Source organism: Podarcis filfolensis (genome assembly GCF_964270895.1).
Source record: "Podarcis filfolensis genome assembly, chromosome: 8".
In the NCBI taxonomy this organism is placed as follows: domain Eukaryota; kingdom Metazoa; phylum Chordata; class Lepidosauria; order Squamata; family Lacertidae; genus Podarcis; species Podarcis filfolensis.
The window spans coordinates 57,391,187-57,404,878 of record NC_139611.1 but is presented as its reverse complement, the minus strand read 5'-3'; the positions used below and the strand labels follow the sequence as shown (position 1 = coordinate 57,404,878).

Sequence of the window (13,692 nt, the reverse complement as noted above, 5' to 3'; positions counted from 1 at the left end):
ATCCCAATCTATCCACCCCTTCTCTAAAGCTCCATGCAGTTTGATGGTGCTATAGTAGCATTTATATAGTGGCATCATTTATTTAGCTAACAAGCTTTCATATACTTTTTTTTAAAAAACAACACCAAACCTACTTTCATATAAGAAAACATCAATGAAAGCAGCGCTAGTGATAATAGCAATAAGGTAAAGATAAAAGGTGAAGGACCCCTGGATGGTTAAAGTCCAGTCAAAGGAGACTCTATGGGATGCGGCGAAGGAGCCAGTGTTTGTCCAGACAGCTTTCCGGGGCATGATTAAACTGCTTCCACCACACCGTGATGGAAACCATAGTGCACAGAAACATTGTCTACCTTTCCTCTGCAGCGGTACCTATTTATCTATTGCACTGGCATGCTTTTGAACTGCTAGGTTGGCAGAAGCTAGAACAAAGCAACACGCTCACCCTGTCGCACGCGGATTCGAACTGCCGACCTTCTGATCGGCAAGCCCAAGAGGCTCAGGGGTTTAGACCACAGGGACACCCGCGTCAGCAACAAGATGCCCATCTGTCATGGACGCTTTAGCTGAGGTTCCTGCATTGCAGGGGGTTGGACTAAATGACCCTTGGGATCCCTTCCATCTTTACAATTCTACAATTCCATGATTCTAAGCGGTAATTCTCGAGATTTGCAGGGAAGAGGAGGAGGCTCGGTCGACTGACTGCCTATCTCTGCCCAAACCGCCCTTCCAAAGGCAGCCTCACACGTGGCCGCTCAGCTGAGAGCGCGCAGGCGCAGCTAAGCCGCTTCGCGTTCCCCTTTCAACCCTCGAGTCCCCCAATCAGCAGCAAGTACTCCCGTCGCTGTTCCGAGTCTATTGGGCCACAGGGACGCCATGCAGGGACGGGACCGGGAGCGCGGGCCAATGGGAGGCCCGGCAGGGGGCGGGCCCTCTCTGCACGCCTTCTCCGGGGTCAGGCGGCAAAGGAGGATCGCGGCGATGGCTCCGAGCAAGGAATGCGGGACGGAAGGAACCCTCGGCCGCGGGGTCCGCAAAGGCATCCGGGCTGTGCTGCTCGGGCCGCCTGGGGCGGGGAAGGGGACCCAGGTGAGGGGACCCAGGCGTCCGGGATTCCCAGCCCCTCCCCGAGGGAACTTCCCCAGTTCCCCCGCTCCTGCCCTTTTCTTTCTCCCGTTTGGCTGTGGAGGGTCCAGCAGCCGCGCTGCGTGGTCCCCAGTCGACCCCCTTTGCCCCTTCTTCGCTTCCTCTAAGGAACCCAGGAGTCCGGGATTCCTAGGCTGTGCAGGGACCCCCTTTCCAGCGCAGGACGTTTCCCGGAAACATTTTTATTCCAGCAAGTCCCCCCGCCCCAGAATGAATAGGACTTTGCCGCAAGTTCCTGCTTTCTAGGGCTTTAGTACTACTTTAAACGTAACTGCCGAGTTTTTTGTTTAGTTTTGAGTAAAACTGCCATAGCCAGGAGTAGCTGTTGCGTAGGGTGAGATTTATTTATTTAGTGCTTCTCCCCCTCCTCATTAAATCCCCACAACAACCCTATGAGGTGGGTAGGCTAGACTGGGAGGCAATGGCCGGCTCAAGGTCATCCAGTGAGCTTCATGGCTGAGCAGGGATTTGAAGCCTGGCTCCCAAGGCCTAGTCTGAAACTAACCACTACACAACACATGCCCATACTCTGAAAGAAAGAAAAGTGTGTGTGAAGCTGTGTGGACTTTTTTCTATCCCATGTTGTAGAGGGAGGTTTACTTCCTGTGGAAGATGTGCAGCCTTAGATGTTGCAGCATATGTAAGCCGCTGCATTTAAAGCTGGGGTGTCAAAAACAGAAAGTTGTTTGGAGTAGGACTTTATTTGCTGTGTGAATAAACCATCTCTCTCCTTTGCCCCAACTAATCTACGTTCCGCTCTGTTGCAAGGCAAGCAGCTTGCCCTTTGTACAGTGCTGGGTGGGGCACTATCACATGTCTGAAATAATTTCTTGCAAAACTGGCTTTCAGCTGCTTGCCTGTCTAAAAACCATCAGCATTCTTTAGTGTATAAAAACTGTGGGCCTGGGCAAAGTAGCGTGCCCTGAAGGAATGGCTGGCCTGCTGCAAGAAGTGAACAAATTACTAAAGCCTCTTGTGCTCACTCGGAGGAGGTTGTCCTCAGTGTCTGTGTATGCACTCACTGCTTTGACTTTGCTTCCTCCCTGTCAGGCTCCCTCATATCTGCATTGGATGCTACTTGATTGCACCTGATAGCAGAATTCTTTGCTGTCAGTCGACTGACCCTTGTGTCTCTGTATGAGTCTGTGGTCTGGACTTGCCTCCTTCCAGTCATTCCCAAAAGGAAAAGGAAAATCCCAGTATGAGTGAAGTGGGCTTCCCAGTTTTAATGCAGGAGGGAGTGTGCTTCAGTTACCAACAATTTAGGAAACATGTTAGCATATCTGTTCAGAGCGGGAAAAGGACTTTCACTCTGATGCATTTGAGGGGGATGGAAGTTCAAAGTTTGGAGGAGCAAACTTGTTCTCCATTATTCCAGAGGGCAGGACTAAAACCAAGGGGTGGAAATTTCAGGGGGAAAGATTTTAACTACACTTTTGGAGAGACGTCCTAAGAGGAATGCTTTGGGAGGTGGCGGTCTCTCCTTCATTGGAGGTATGTAAACAGGTACTGTACATCTGCCAGTCACAAATGAAGTAGTTGCATCCTGCATTGAAAAGCGGTTGGACTAGATTGACCTTCAGAGGTTGTTGGACCACAGCTCCCATCATCCCCTGATAGTTTAGTAGTCGGTGGTCGGAGGTGGTGGGAGTTTGTAGTCCAGCAACATATGGAGACAGCTGAAAAGCATTGGACTAGGTAACCTCCTAGGTCTCTACTGGTTCTATGACTCAATCCTAAAATCCAGAATAAATTATCCAGAGCTGTTCTAGGGCCATCTTTGCCTTCCCTTACTTGCTTCTTGGTTCTTACTGGGGTTTCCATTTCTTCCCTCACACGCTCATCCTGCATCCCTTTCTCACTAGCAATCTCTGACACCACTGAGTCAATCAGTTTATCCCCCAAAGCAATTCTTATAATCCAGGCTTCCTTCTTCCAACAGGGGAAGGGCCATAGTAGAGCATCTGTGCATGCAGGAGGTCCCAGGTTCAGTCTCCAGCGTCTCCATGTAGGGCTGGGAGAGAACGAAGCTAGATGGACTCAGTGGTCCAGCTTTCGCTGTAGGCTTTAGTGCAAAAAGTACATTCACACACCTGGCACAGTAAAGCTTCTACCGTATTGTAGTGGCCATGTGAACGTATTTTCTATGTACCGGTAATTCAATTATATGCACCAAAATTATTTCCTACAGTTGCTGCTCTGAATTTCCCCCTAAAGTTTCCTTTGTTCTTTCCCGTGCAGGCCCCTCGGCTAGCTGAGGCCTATTGTGTGTGTCACTTGGCGACAGGCGACATGTTGAGAGCTATGGTGGCTTCTGGCTCGCCGCTGGGCAAAAAGCTGAAGCAGACGATGGATGCTGGAAAGCTGGTAGGTACAGAGGGGTCGTTGCCACTGAGCCATTCCCTTTGGCCATATCCTTTAAATAGCTTCTGTGGTTTTGAAAACTGCTCTGTAAATTGAGTATTGGCACCAGCTGATGCTGTAATGTTGTTCTTTGGCCTCTGATTTATGTGACGGAGAATTGGAAACGATTTGGAAACGGTGGTGTGCTGAACGTGTCCACTGAGTTTTGGAGTTGAGCACAGAACCTCTGTGGACACGTTCAGCACAGCGCCCGGTGGAGTCGTGTCACACATCGCCCTGGGCATGGATTTTGATTTATGAACTGGTTGCAGGAAGTGAGGCTTGGTGTTCCAATTGCATTGCCTTCTTTTCTTTTTTGTTCAAGTAGTTTTCCTGGCGTTCCTGGCTAAAGAAATTTGAGTGCCTCTTTACCTTTTAAATTTTTCATCGTACAGTTTAGATTTCCTGATTGCTGTGATAAAAGCAATCTAGCTTACAAACTAGGAAGAATTGGTGGGAAGCAAATGTTTTCTGTCTTCCTTTCCGTCCATCTCCATCCTTTCCTGGTCATTGTGTGAAATGTTTCATGTCTAAAACCTTAATGAAATGACATTATTTGAAGCAACAAAAAATATTTCAACTAGCAATAGTCTAGTCTAGCCTTTGCTAGCCTGGTGCCCTCCAGATGTTTTGGACCTCTACACCTGTTAGCCCCAGTCAAAACATCAGAAGGGTTCCAGGTTGGCAAATGCACCTCTGTAAATTTCATTTAGCTCATTTAGCTCCTGTTTGACCTTTTACAAATAATACTTTAGATCAAAGTGTACATATTCCAGTTTTATGCCAGCAGCTGAACTGATGAAAGATGCCTTTTTGCCCTCTCTGTTTGCTTTGTAGACATCTTTAGACCAAGACTTGGTGTCTAGGACCACAGTCCAATAGGGCTCACTTAGGACTGTGAGCCCTATTGAATCGAATAGGATTTACTTCTTCGTTGACATGGTTAGGGTTGCATGTGGATGGCTTCTTCTCTTTGCCTGCATTTTGTTGTGTCATAGCTGGTGGCCTTCCAAACAAGACTTTGTTCAGAGTTACAGTTTTAGAGCATGACTGTGATGGATAATGCTTATCTGTTTCGTTCAAGCCACCACTGTGATTATCAGTGGCCTAAGACATCCAAGAGCACTGTGGGCATGGCTGGATATTCTAGATAATGTGTTTTTTTTACCTGGAGCCAATAAGCTGCGTTGACTGCACACCACACCCAGGTCTTGAGATGGGAGATAACAGTAGCTTTTTCAGTACTGAGAACTACATCAGAAACTTATATATGTATTTCTGGTGCATAGGAATAAACGGAAATTTAAAATCTGAAGTTTTCATGAAAGTTATAGGTGGGAGGGATCGTAAGATCGCTTAGTTCAATCTTTAGCTGGGAGTAGGAACACCAGAGCACTGACCCTTGACACTGGCAGTCCTCTTCCACCCCCAGGCACATTCAGGCTGCACAATTTCTGTGCTGTGGTCACTTTGAATAGAGAGAGCTTGCAATTGTGGGGATGTTGCTTTTGTTCTGTGGCTCCTCTTTTGAAATCAAAGGTGCAATATTGCACTAGCTGTTGCATAAACTGGGATATCCTGAGTGCAACACAAGGTCTTAAAGTTATCCTTTCTGCCTTCTTGTTTTCTGATCCTTTAGTGTGTTTGCACTTCTCGTTTCAAACTTACTTTATAGCCGCAAGGACTTCTTGGAAGAAAAAAGTATTGTGGGTAGGGTAAGCATGTTTGACATGCTGGTTACACTGTATCAAGACTTCATTTCTTTCTCTCTCTCTCTCTCTCCCTCTCTCCCTCTCTCCCTCTCTCCCTCTCTCCCTCTCTCACTCTCCCTCCCCCCCACCCCCCATCCCACTCCAAATTGTAAGGTGAGTGATGAAATGGTGGTGGAGCTGATTGACAAAAACCTGGAGACGCCCTCCTGCAAGAATGGTTTCCTTTTGGATGGGTTTCCTCGCACAGTGCGACAAGCAGAGATGGTACGTGATTCCTGATACCTGCCCTTGGATCTTCTAAGATTGGGGATAAGAGTTTCGAGGAGTGCCGCTGCATTAATCTGTGGCAGCAGAACCAACCAAGAGTATTGTGGCACTTTAAAGATTTATCGTGGCAGAAGGTTGCATGGGTACAGCCCACTTCATCAGATGAAGTGTTATCCAGAGTTCAGGTGTGTGTGTGTAACTGTAAACACTTGAGCATAAAATGAAATGAAAACTACATATGTTATTAATATTGGCTATTAACCAACCAACAAAACAGAACACTTGCTGATAGTGCAGACATCCTGCTCTTGGTTAACACATGCACAGTGGTACCTCTGGATGCAAACAGGATCTGTTCCGGAGCCCTGTTCACATCCTGAGCAGAACACAACCCACGTCTGCGCGAGTCGCGATTTGCCGCTTCTGCGCATGCGTGTGATGTCATTTTGAGCGTCTGCGCGAGTGGCAAAACCTGGAAGTAACGCGTTCCATTACTTCTGGGTCTCCGCAGAGCGCAACCTGAAAACACTCAATCTGAAGCAACTTCAGCCCGAGGCATGATCGTAATGTCATTTTAAAATCCTTTGTCCTGGTGTAGCCCGTGACCAATGGCATCAAACCTATTGATGAATTGCAGTGTAGTCCCCTAATTTCTTTGCTCCACCATAGCTGCCTTAAGGTCAGTTATATTAGATGGTAGCTAAGTAATTTCTACTCATAGAACTTATGCTGGTCATGTCCATTAATTTCAACGGGCCTAGCCTGAGTAGGACAAATATTAGATGGAACACAGAGTGTACTGGGAAGTTGAAATGTTCCCCTGCTGGTTTTTGTATATTTCCATTTCTGATGTCAGGTTTGCATCCGTTTCTTCTTTTCTGTTGAGCTTGGCTGTGTAGAATGCAGAAGAGCATTGCTGCCAGAGAACGACATGTAGCAAACTGGAAGATGAACAAGTGAATGAACCTTTGACATTGGAAGTTACTGTGACTGTGTTGCTAGAGTAGAAACAAGGACAGAGCTGGCATCTGGGTTTGCCACCAGGTCTGGACCCTGGCAACACTATTGTAAAAAGGATATTTATCACAGTGCATGTGTTAATTGGCTGGTCAATGCCCAGGATGTCTGTGTTATCAGCAACAACTTAATTTTCTGAATGGTCACTGTTAATGACATACGTATCCCTTTCACTTCATTTTGACCTCACTGCTGGCAAAGACCACACTCCTTTCCCCAGCAGCCATGAGTTACAACTAAGGAAAGTGCTTCTGCATCTGATAAAGTGGATTGCAAACCACAGAAGGGAGCTATTTTGTAACTCCCCACAGTAAAGTGGAAGGAGGTGTATATTCTGTTTGGAAAAATGTGGGTGCATAGATGGAGATCATTATATTGGAATGGCTCAGTTTGGGCTCCATTGCTGAGCTCCAGGCCTGCTGAGGGTCCAGCTGCCTTCATTTTTCTTGTTTCAGAGGAGATTTTCTTAGGCCTGAATCCACTCATTCTGTGCATTTTAAAAGTAGTTCTTTTTTCCATTCTCTTAAAATGCTGCAGCTGGATGAGCTCATGGAAAAGAGAAAAGAGAAACTAGATTCTGTCATTGAATTCAGTGTTGCTGACTCCTTACTCATCCGGAGAATCACTGGACGGTAACTGCCACTTCCTTTGGGGGAAACGGGTGGGGGTGGGGAGGGGCGTTTCCATATTCTGAGCCACTCAGAAAAGCTAGGTGCTGCATGTTACAACCTTTGTAAAACAAAACTAGGAATACCGTGTTGTGCAATGTGTGGGGGAGCAGATAGCTCTTGCTTGCAGTGCTAATGAGAATTACAAGGAAACCCTTTGTTGAAAAAGTACATGTGTTCTGTTCACTCCCCCCATTAAAGTTTATGTTTTTGTTCTGTATATTCTACAGCAGGTGTCACCAACCTTTTTAAGCCTGTGGGAACACTGGGGTTTTTGAGTGAGTGCCATGGGTACAATCTCTTCTGGCCACTTATCTCTCCCCTCCTGAAAATCTCTCTTTCACTGACAGAAAGGGAGAAAGTGTACTTTTCCATGGGAGTTGGTTAAAAGTTGGATCCAGTAGAATTAACCTGAGCGTTGAAAAACACATAAAGCTGAAGGAGGAAGTGGGATAGAGTGTCAATCGTCCAGCTTCCTCCTTCTGTTCCATGTACGACCTCCACTAGCCCTGCTTTCCATCTCATAACGGAAGAGGCAGTGAAACCTTTGCACCCATGGGTTCTGGAGAACAGGTCCCAGGGCACTGTCTGAGGGCACATGATGCATTCTGCAGTGTTGTTTTCTGAAGCTGATGGGAGCAGGATTCCCACCAACATCTGGAGTACCACAGGTTCCCTACCTCTGCTGTGGTGTCTCTCCACCCCACCCCGTTTAAAACTTATTTCGTAGCTATACATTGAACCTATGAGGGTTTTAAATATGGTTAGTCTGGATGGAGGAATCCTGTGTTGTCATCTTGTGTTCTCTGATGGAAGAAAGGTGGGATATAAATACAGGTGTTTTTTAATTTAAAAAAACCAGTGGTCTCCATCCAAGGACTGACCACCTGTTTAGATTCACTGATGCTGCAGCATCAGCTCTAATGCCTGATCCAAATGCTTGTAGTCCTTGTTCTGAAGAAAATTCTCCTTCATAACTCCTTCCCTTGACCTGCTCTGAAATGCACTCGACTGACTTGTGTGGTCTCTTTCAGGCTCATCCACCCAGCAAGTGGCCGCTCATACCATGAGGAATTCAATCCTCCTAAGGTCCACATGAAGGATGATGTATGTAACCTTCCCATTTTGATTTTCCCTTTTGGGGCTCCATTCAATATGCCTTTGATTGCTCTGTGATGCCTTCAGGAGGCTGGATAGACTTATTTAGTTTATTTTAATTTAATACTGTAATTTTTTAAAAAGGTCTTGCTATGGCTTCAGTCTTGACTGGGTCATTCATTCAGAACCAAAACTGAATTCCCAATTGATGGTGGATATTGCATTTAGACTTGGAATCCTCTGATAATTTTGCAGTTTAATCGAATCAGAAGTGCAGATCCGAACATATCTCTAGCTTCTGCAGAATTGTTGGGCTGAGTGGGAGGGGTTATCCAAAGCAGAACCTGTGGGACGGTTTCATTCACCAGAGCCTGACCAGTGTCTTGCAGCGGTGGGGGCACGTATTTGACTCCTGCATTCCTGGCTGTGAAAGACTGCTTGAAACTGTGTAGGCAACATCTCAGTATCCAAAGGGAAGACTGAAATAATATTTCCACTGGTTGAGGGAGTGGAATAGCTTTTGGTCCCTTCCAATGGTTAGCAGCAACAAAATAAATTAAACAAAATACCTCAAAACAAATTCTGCAAAATGAGAGTACAGAATTCTGCTGCCCCCCTTTTAATGCAAAGTGCCCTAGGCAGAGTTTGCATCCCAGCATTCTCTGCAACAGTACAAGGAATAATGGGGGGCACCTCCTAAGCTGGACAGTTTAGGTGCTTGGAACACCAGATATCTTGGGCCGGCTCTGATGGAAACTGGAATAGCACCTGAGATTTCCTGGGAGTCATCAAGCTAGTAGCATCAGGTTTTAAGCTTGCTAAGGCTTTTTACAGCTCTCGCGTCTTGCAGTATCCTGAAGTTTTGGTCCTTTTGGCCTGCTATGATGAGCATGGCCAGCGTTCAGAGGTGGCACGGGTGTTACTGTCCAAATCACCAGCTGCCCCTGCTTTTATGTCTTGCTCTTGGTTAGGTCACCGGGGAGCCCTTGATACGCCGGTCAGATGACAACGAAGGAGCTTTGAAGACTCGCCTGCAGGCTTACCACACCCAGACGTCGCCGCTGGTTAACTACTATAGCAGGCGTGGGATCCATACAGCTGTGGATGCTTCCCAGTCCCCTGATGTGGTTTTTGCCAGCATCCTGGCAGCTTTCTCAAAAGCAACATGTAAAGACCTGGTTATGTTTGTTTAGGGCTCTCCTGTCTGATGCTTTCTTCTCCTTTCCTGCTTTCTGGGGTCTGCAAGAGCAAGCTCTGTAGGAGAGGTGTCAAGCTGCAAGGGAGGAAGGCTGTTTATATACTGTCCATTAAACAGAAATGCCGCGCTTTCTCCGATTTGTATTCATATATTTTTTGAAGAGCTTGTGGGCTGTGTGCAGGTGGCCTGCAGGGGGCGTAGCGGCTTCACGCTCCGCTTTCCGGAACCTGGGAACTAGGCTGCTGCGCCTGTTCAGTCAAAAGTGAAAGCGCTCTGCTACTCATCTTGGCGACAGGGTTAAACTGGAAAATTGCTGCCGCTTCTCCTGTTCCACCTACATGTCGGGTGGCCTGGTGCGATGTTGTAGGAGTTCTGAAGGTCACAAACTAGCGGCTGTGGGCGGGAAGCAAAGTTGCTGGCTGGCCTTGTCCTAAGTCCTTGGCTCTAAAACTGCAGGAAATTAAATGCCATGTCAGCTTAAAGAAGGGGTGTGCAAAAGCAGCACAGATGTGTGCGCCTGTGTGAAGAGGCACATCCTGTTCTTCCACGGGCCAAGCGGAAACTCTACAACCAGCACATCACTGGAAGTGCGGTGCATATCCCATACTTCTACAACTTCATGATGAAAGCCTGAAATAGGAAGCCCATATGTGGAAGCATCTAATCTGCATAACTTCTTCATAAGTTTTGTGTGTGTGCTTGTGGCTTAGTATATTAATGTACAAGCCATAACTTGCATAAGATGGCAAAATGAGGACTGGTTTGACAAGGTGAGAATGCAGACGGAGGGTTCCTAGGCTTTGTGCTGAATTGTGCCACCGTGGGGCAAAGGTGCAAGACAATCAACACTCCCTCCCATTTACCTTCCTCTGGCAGGTTAGCGGTGGCGCCAGAATGTGGGCCAGATTGTATTTGTGGTGAAGAAACTGAAAACCCACTTAACAATGGTCTGGCAGAGCCTGGATGCTGTTGCCCTGTATTCCTGGCACACTTAATTTATTCATGAGAATTGACTTTGTATCCCGCCAAGGCAGCCTTTTTCAACCTGGTGCCCTCCAGATGGTATGGACTGCAACTCTCAGCATGGCTGGAACTGATGCGAGTTGTACTCCAAAATAACACGGAGGCAGGGGGCACCAGGCTGGGGAAGGCTGGCTGGGAGTGACCCTGTTCTTGCCTTTCAGTGAAGTGATATGGAAATGGAGCCCCTGCTCTCCCCTTTGCAATCTTGCTTTGAAGCAGCCTTGTTGTTCTCATTCAAACTTGACCTGCCTTTGTGATATCCTTGAGATGCACTTGAGTTTTCTTGAGACAAGCAGCGGTGTTGCTGGCGTGCAGAGGGTGGGGGAGGGAACTCTGATTTCATAATGTGCTTCCATGTGCGGGGCTCATCATGCCAGCTTACAGCTACATTGCTCGCCTTCACCTGGCTCTTGTGGCTGCCGGGGTCTTTTCCTGTGTTTTGCTGCAACACAATAAAGGTGCAAATTCTAGCATGCGTGGATGTTGCTGCCTACCTCTGGGATCACATTTATATCTGCCAGTTAGCCTCACAACCTTCCAGCTCTCTTGTCCTTGTGTATGTGTAGCTGACTTGATAGATCAGGGACTGTAAAGTATAGAGTGCCCTTGGCGGGTGGGTGTGGGGGGAGGGAAGTCATTGTGCCTGTCCACTGACCTGTGTCCTTGTCTTTTTCCACTTCTCTCTTTTTATCCTTCCTTTAATTGTTCTTACATTGTTCTTAAATGCATTTTTGCTCCCAAATGACTCTTCTGAAAGACCTGTGCTCCTCTTTTGATTAAATAGGCTGAAATAGTATTTCGCTGCGCAAGAAACGCAGCAGTGAGAAGAACACTTTAACCCATTGAACTGCAGAGTATATTGAGAGGCATTTTGCAGCTTTGAAAAAAGAAAATTCACAATGGGAATTATGTAGTTTAGTCGAAAATATTTGCTTGTTTGATGGCCTGATAACAGTCCTGAAATCTAAATTGCCTTGTCTCACTATATTATCTGATGGCACTGGGGAGACATACCATTCTCACCCCTCAAAATGTTTTGTTTTGTTTTTGTAAAGTTTTTCTCAGAACGGATGTTTGATGGTATTTTCTCATGGGATTCAAAAGAATGGGACTTGATTACACCTTCTCAAAATGGTGATTTATTGAAAAGAGAATCTCTTTCCAAGAGGAGGCCCATTTCACAGAATTTGTGATTTTAAAAAGACCCATTCATCCCATGGGGTTGCAGCCCTTTCCCGTTTGCAACCAACCTATGGCTGCTCTTGCCTTAATCTCTTATTCAAACAGAGAACTCTACTCAGGTGCTTAGGTTTCCGGGGGCACAGATTGCGTGGCTTTGCTTGGAGATGGATGCAACTGAATCAAGCTTGCAAATCACCTGGTCTGAGGCTTGCTTTTGTTGCCGTCTCTGAGACACTGATGGTGCCTTGTTAGTTTAAGATTATGAGCAATCCCTTGAGCGTAAGCAGCTTTGGTCTGTACACTGGGAATCCTTTGAGGCCTTCTAAAGGAAGGCTGTTATAATCTAATAGTGAAGGGAGAGCTAGTTTTCCTATAGGGGATGGAGGTTTTATTAAGAGAGCCTAAGAACAAGAACTTCCCAACAAGGACAGGCAAGTCCATTTAGCTCCATTGCAGCTGCCAGTCCGTTCGCCACCCATCATCCTTATTGCTCTTTTGTTTTAATTTGCATTGCAAGCTACCCTGGGATAAATATTATGAAGGGCAATACACAAGTGTGTTAAATACCCCAAGCCCCCCCTCCTTGATTTCTTATCCCCCCTCTGTCTGCCATAAAGAAGTATTCCTTTTGAGTTCTTAAGGACCATTTCTCTTTTTTTATATTTTGTCTTCATTTCAGCCGCATGAATCCAGGAGGTGGACGAGACAGGACAGAACACGATCGAATGCTGCATGTTCATCACCCTCACCCTTTTGCCCTCAAGCCAAGGGGGCAGAGGAAGGGAGGGCAAGGAAAGGGGCAGGAAGCACAAGGGGTAACTTGACAGGAATTTTGTTTTAAGAAAGTCAAACCAGAATTTAGGGAGGAAAATGTGTACTGTATTGTGTTGAAATGGGCTTGTAAAGGCTGGATATCACCATAGCTCTGACTCTAGACAGTTGCATTGTAAAAATTTAACTTGGCAGGGAGGGGAAGCTATCTTGGACCCAGTTGTTTTTCCCTGGATGGCCCCAGTGATTTAGGAAGTTCACTGGAGGCACAGCGCAGAAATTAGCAGACTATGCACTGCAAGAAATCCGCTCAAAGGCTTCTCTAAGCCCAGGAGTTCCAGCTGTGCACAAGTCCTTGTTTCTGCTGTGCCTTTTCTCCACGTAGCCTCCACTTGGGGTGGACAATTTTGGCCTCAGGTATAACGGCTCTTTCAATCACTCCCACTGCAGAGATGCTGCAGAATTCCTGCATCAGCAATTGGCATCTGAAGTCGTCACCTTCTGGACGGGGCAGTGCTGCCTGCTTTACTGTTCAGCGTAGTATTCACTTAAATATCGAAAGATCAGAACCAAGAACACTCCCCCTGCCCTCAAACAACTGCAGTTTCCAGTTCTTTTACTTGCCATCCTTTTAGGGCCCACCTGCTGCTTCAATAAAATGGCTGTCACTTTTGTACCTGAACAATTTTGTCCCTTGATTTTGGGTGTGGGGAACTGTGGGAGGCTGGTTGCAGCAATAGGCTCAAGTTCTTTGTGACCTGTTTCTCTTGCAAAGTCTCAGGTCCTGCACAGGCTTCAGGGAAGATTTAAACCCCGATAGCAACCTGAACCCTGAAGAGAGAAACCAGAAGGATAAACCACAGCCAGCTGTGTTCTAAGTGGGGGGTGGGGCAGGAAAGGAAGTAATGATACTTCAAAGAGAAAATTTAACTTGGGGCTTGCAGATAGCAAGGTCTGTGATCCTAGCTGTGGACAGGACAGGACTTGTCAAGTGTCCACGTTTGTCTGTGCTTCGCTTTCAGTGGTGGAGGTACTGATGTTCTGAATAGCGATGGCTGTGGAATGCCAGCCGGGGAGAGTGCTGTTGCACACAGGTCCTACTTGTGGGCTTCCCAAAGGCATCTGGTTGGCCACTGTGAGAAAAGAATGCTGGACACTTGCAGCACACTTGCAGAAAGGAAAACCTCAGCTCATTGAGGCTAGGAAT

The 13,692-nt window shown here is 46.7% G+C and overlaps 1 protein-coding gene and 1 long non-coding RNA gene across 3 annotated transcripts in view; both read left to right on the top strand.

Moving 5' to 3' along the window:
• Positions 1 to 13,692, top strand: part of LOC310767883 — a 936,392-nt gene that overhangs the window by 51,070 nt on the left and 871,630 nt on the right. The gene's annotated exons all lie outside the window — the stretch shown is intronic.
• Positions 911 to 13,170, top strand: AK2 (adenylate kinase 2). 2 transcript variants are annotated; one of them, XM_083625356.1, is made up of 7 exons: positions 911 to 1,089; positions 3,388 to 3,513; positions 5,415 to 5,525; positions 7,083 to 7,177; positions 8,248 to 8,320; positions 9,283 to 9,478; positions 12,394 to 13,170. In XM_083625356.1, exons 1-7 carry the CDS (start codon positions 982 to 984, stop codon positions 12,399 to 12,401), a joined length of 717 nt encoding a protein of 238 aa, XP_083481482.1. In that variant the 5' UTR covers positions 911 to 981; the 3' UTR covers positions 12,402 to 13,170. The 2 variants fall into 2 exon arrangements, with proteins under 2 accessions (XP_083481482.1, XP_083481481.1); XM_083625355.1 differs by lacking the exon at positions 12,394 to 13,170 and having other exon boundaries at positions 9,283 to 11,005.

What these genes read in the sequence shown, in the direction of transcription:
- AK2 (XM_083625355.1), top strand. Translation starts at nt 982, where the DNA reads ATGGCTCCGAGCAAGGAATGCGGGACGGAAGGAACCCTCGGCCGCGGG. An exon ending in ATCCGGAGAATCACTGGACG is followed by an intron (nt 7,178 to 8,247) that starts GTAACTGCCACT and finishes GGTCTCTTTCAG; the next exon opens with GCTCATCCACCCAGCAAGTG. An exon ending in AGGTCCACATGAAGGATGAT is followed by an intron (nt 8,321 to 9,282) that starts GTATGTAACCTT and finishes GCTCTTGGTTAG; the next exon opens with GTCACCGGGGAGCCCTTGAT.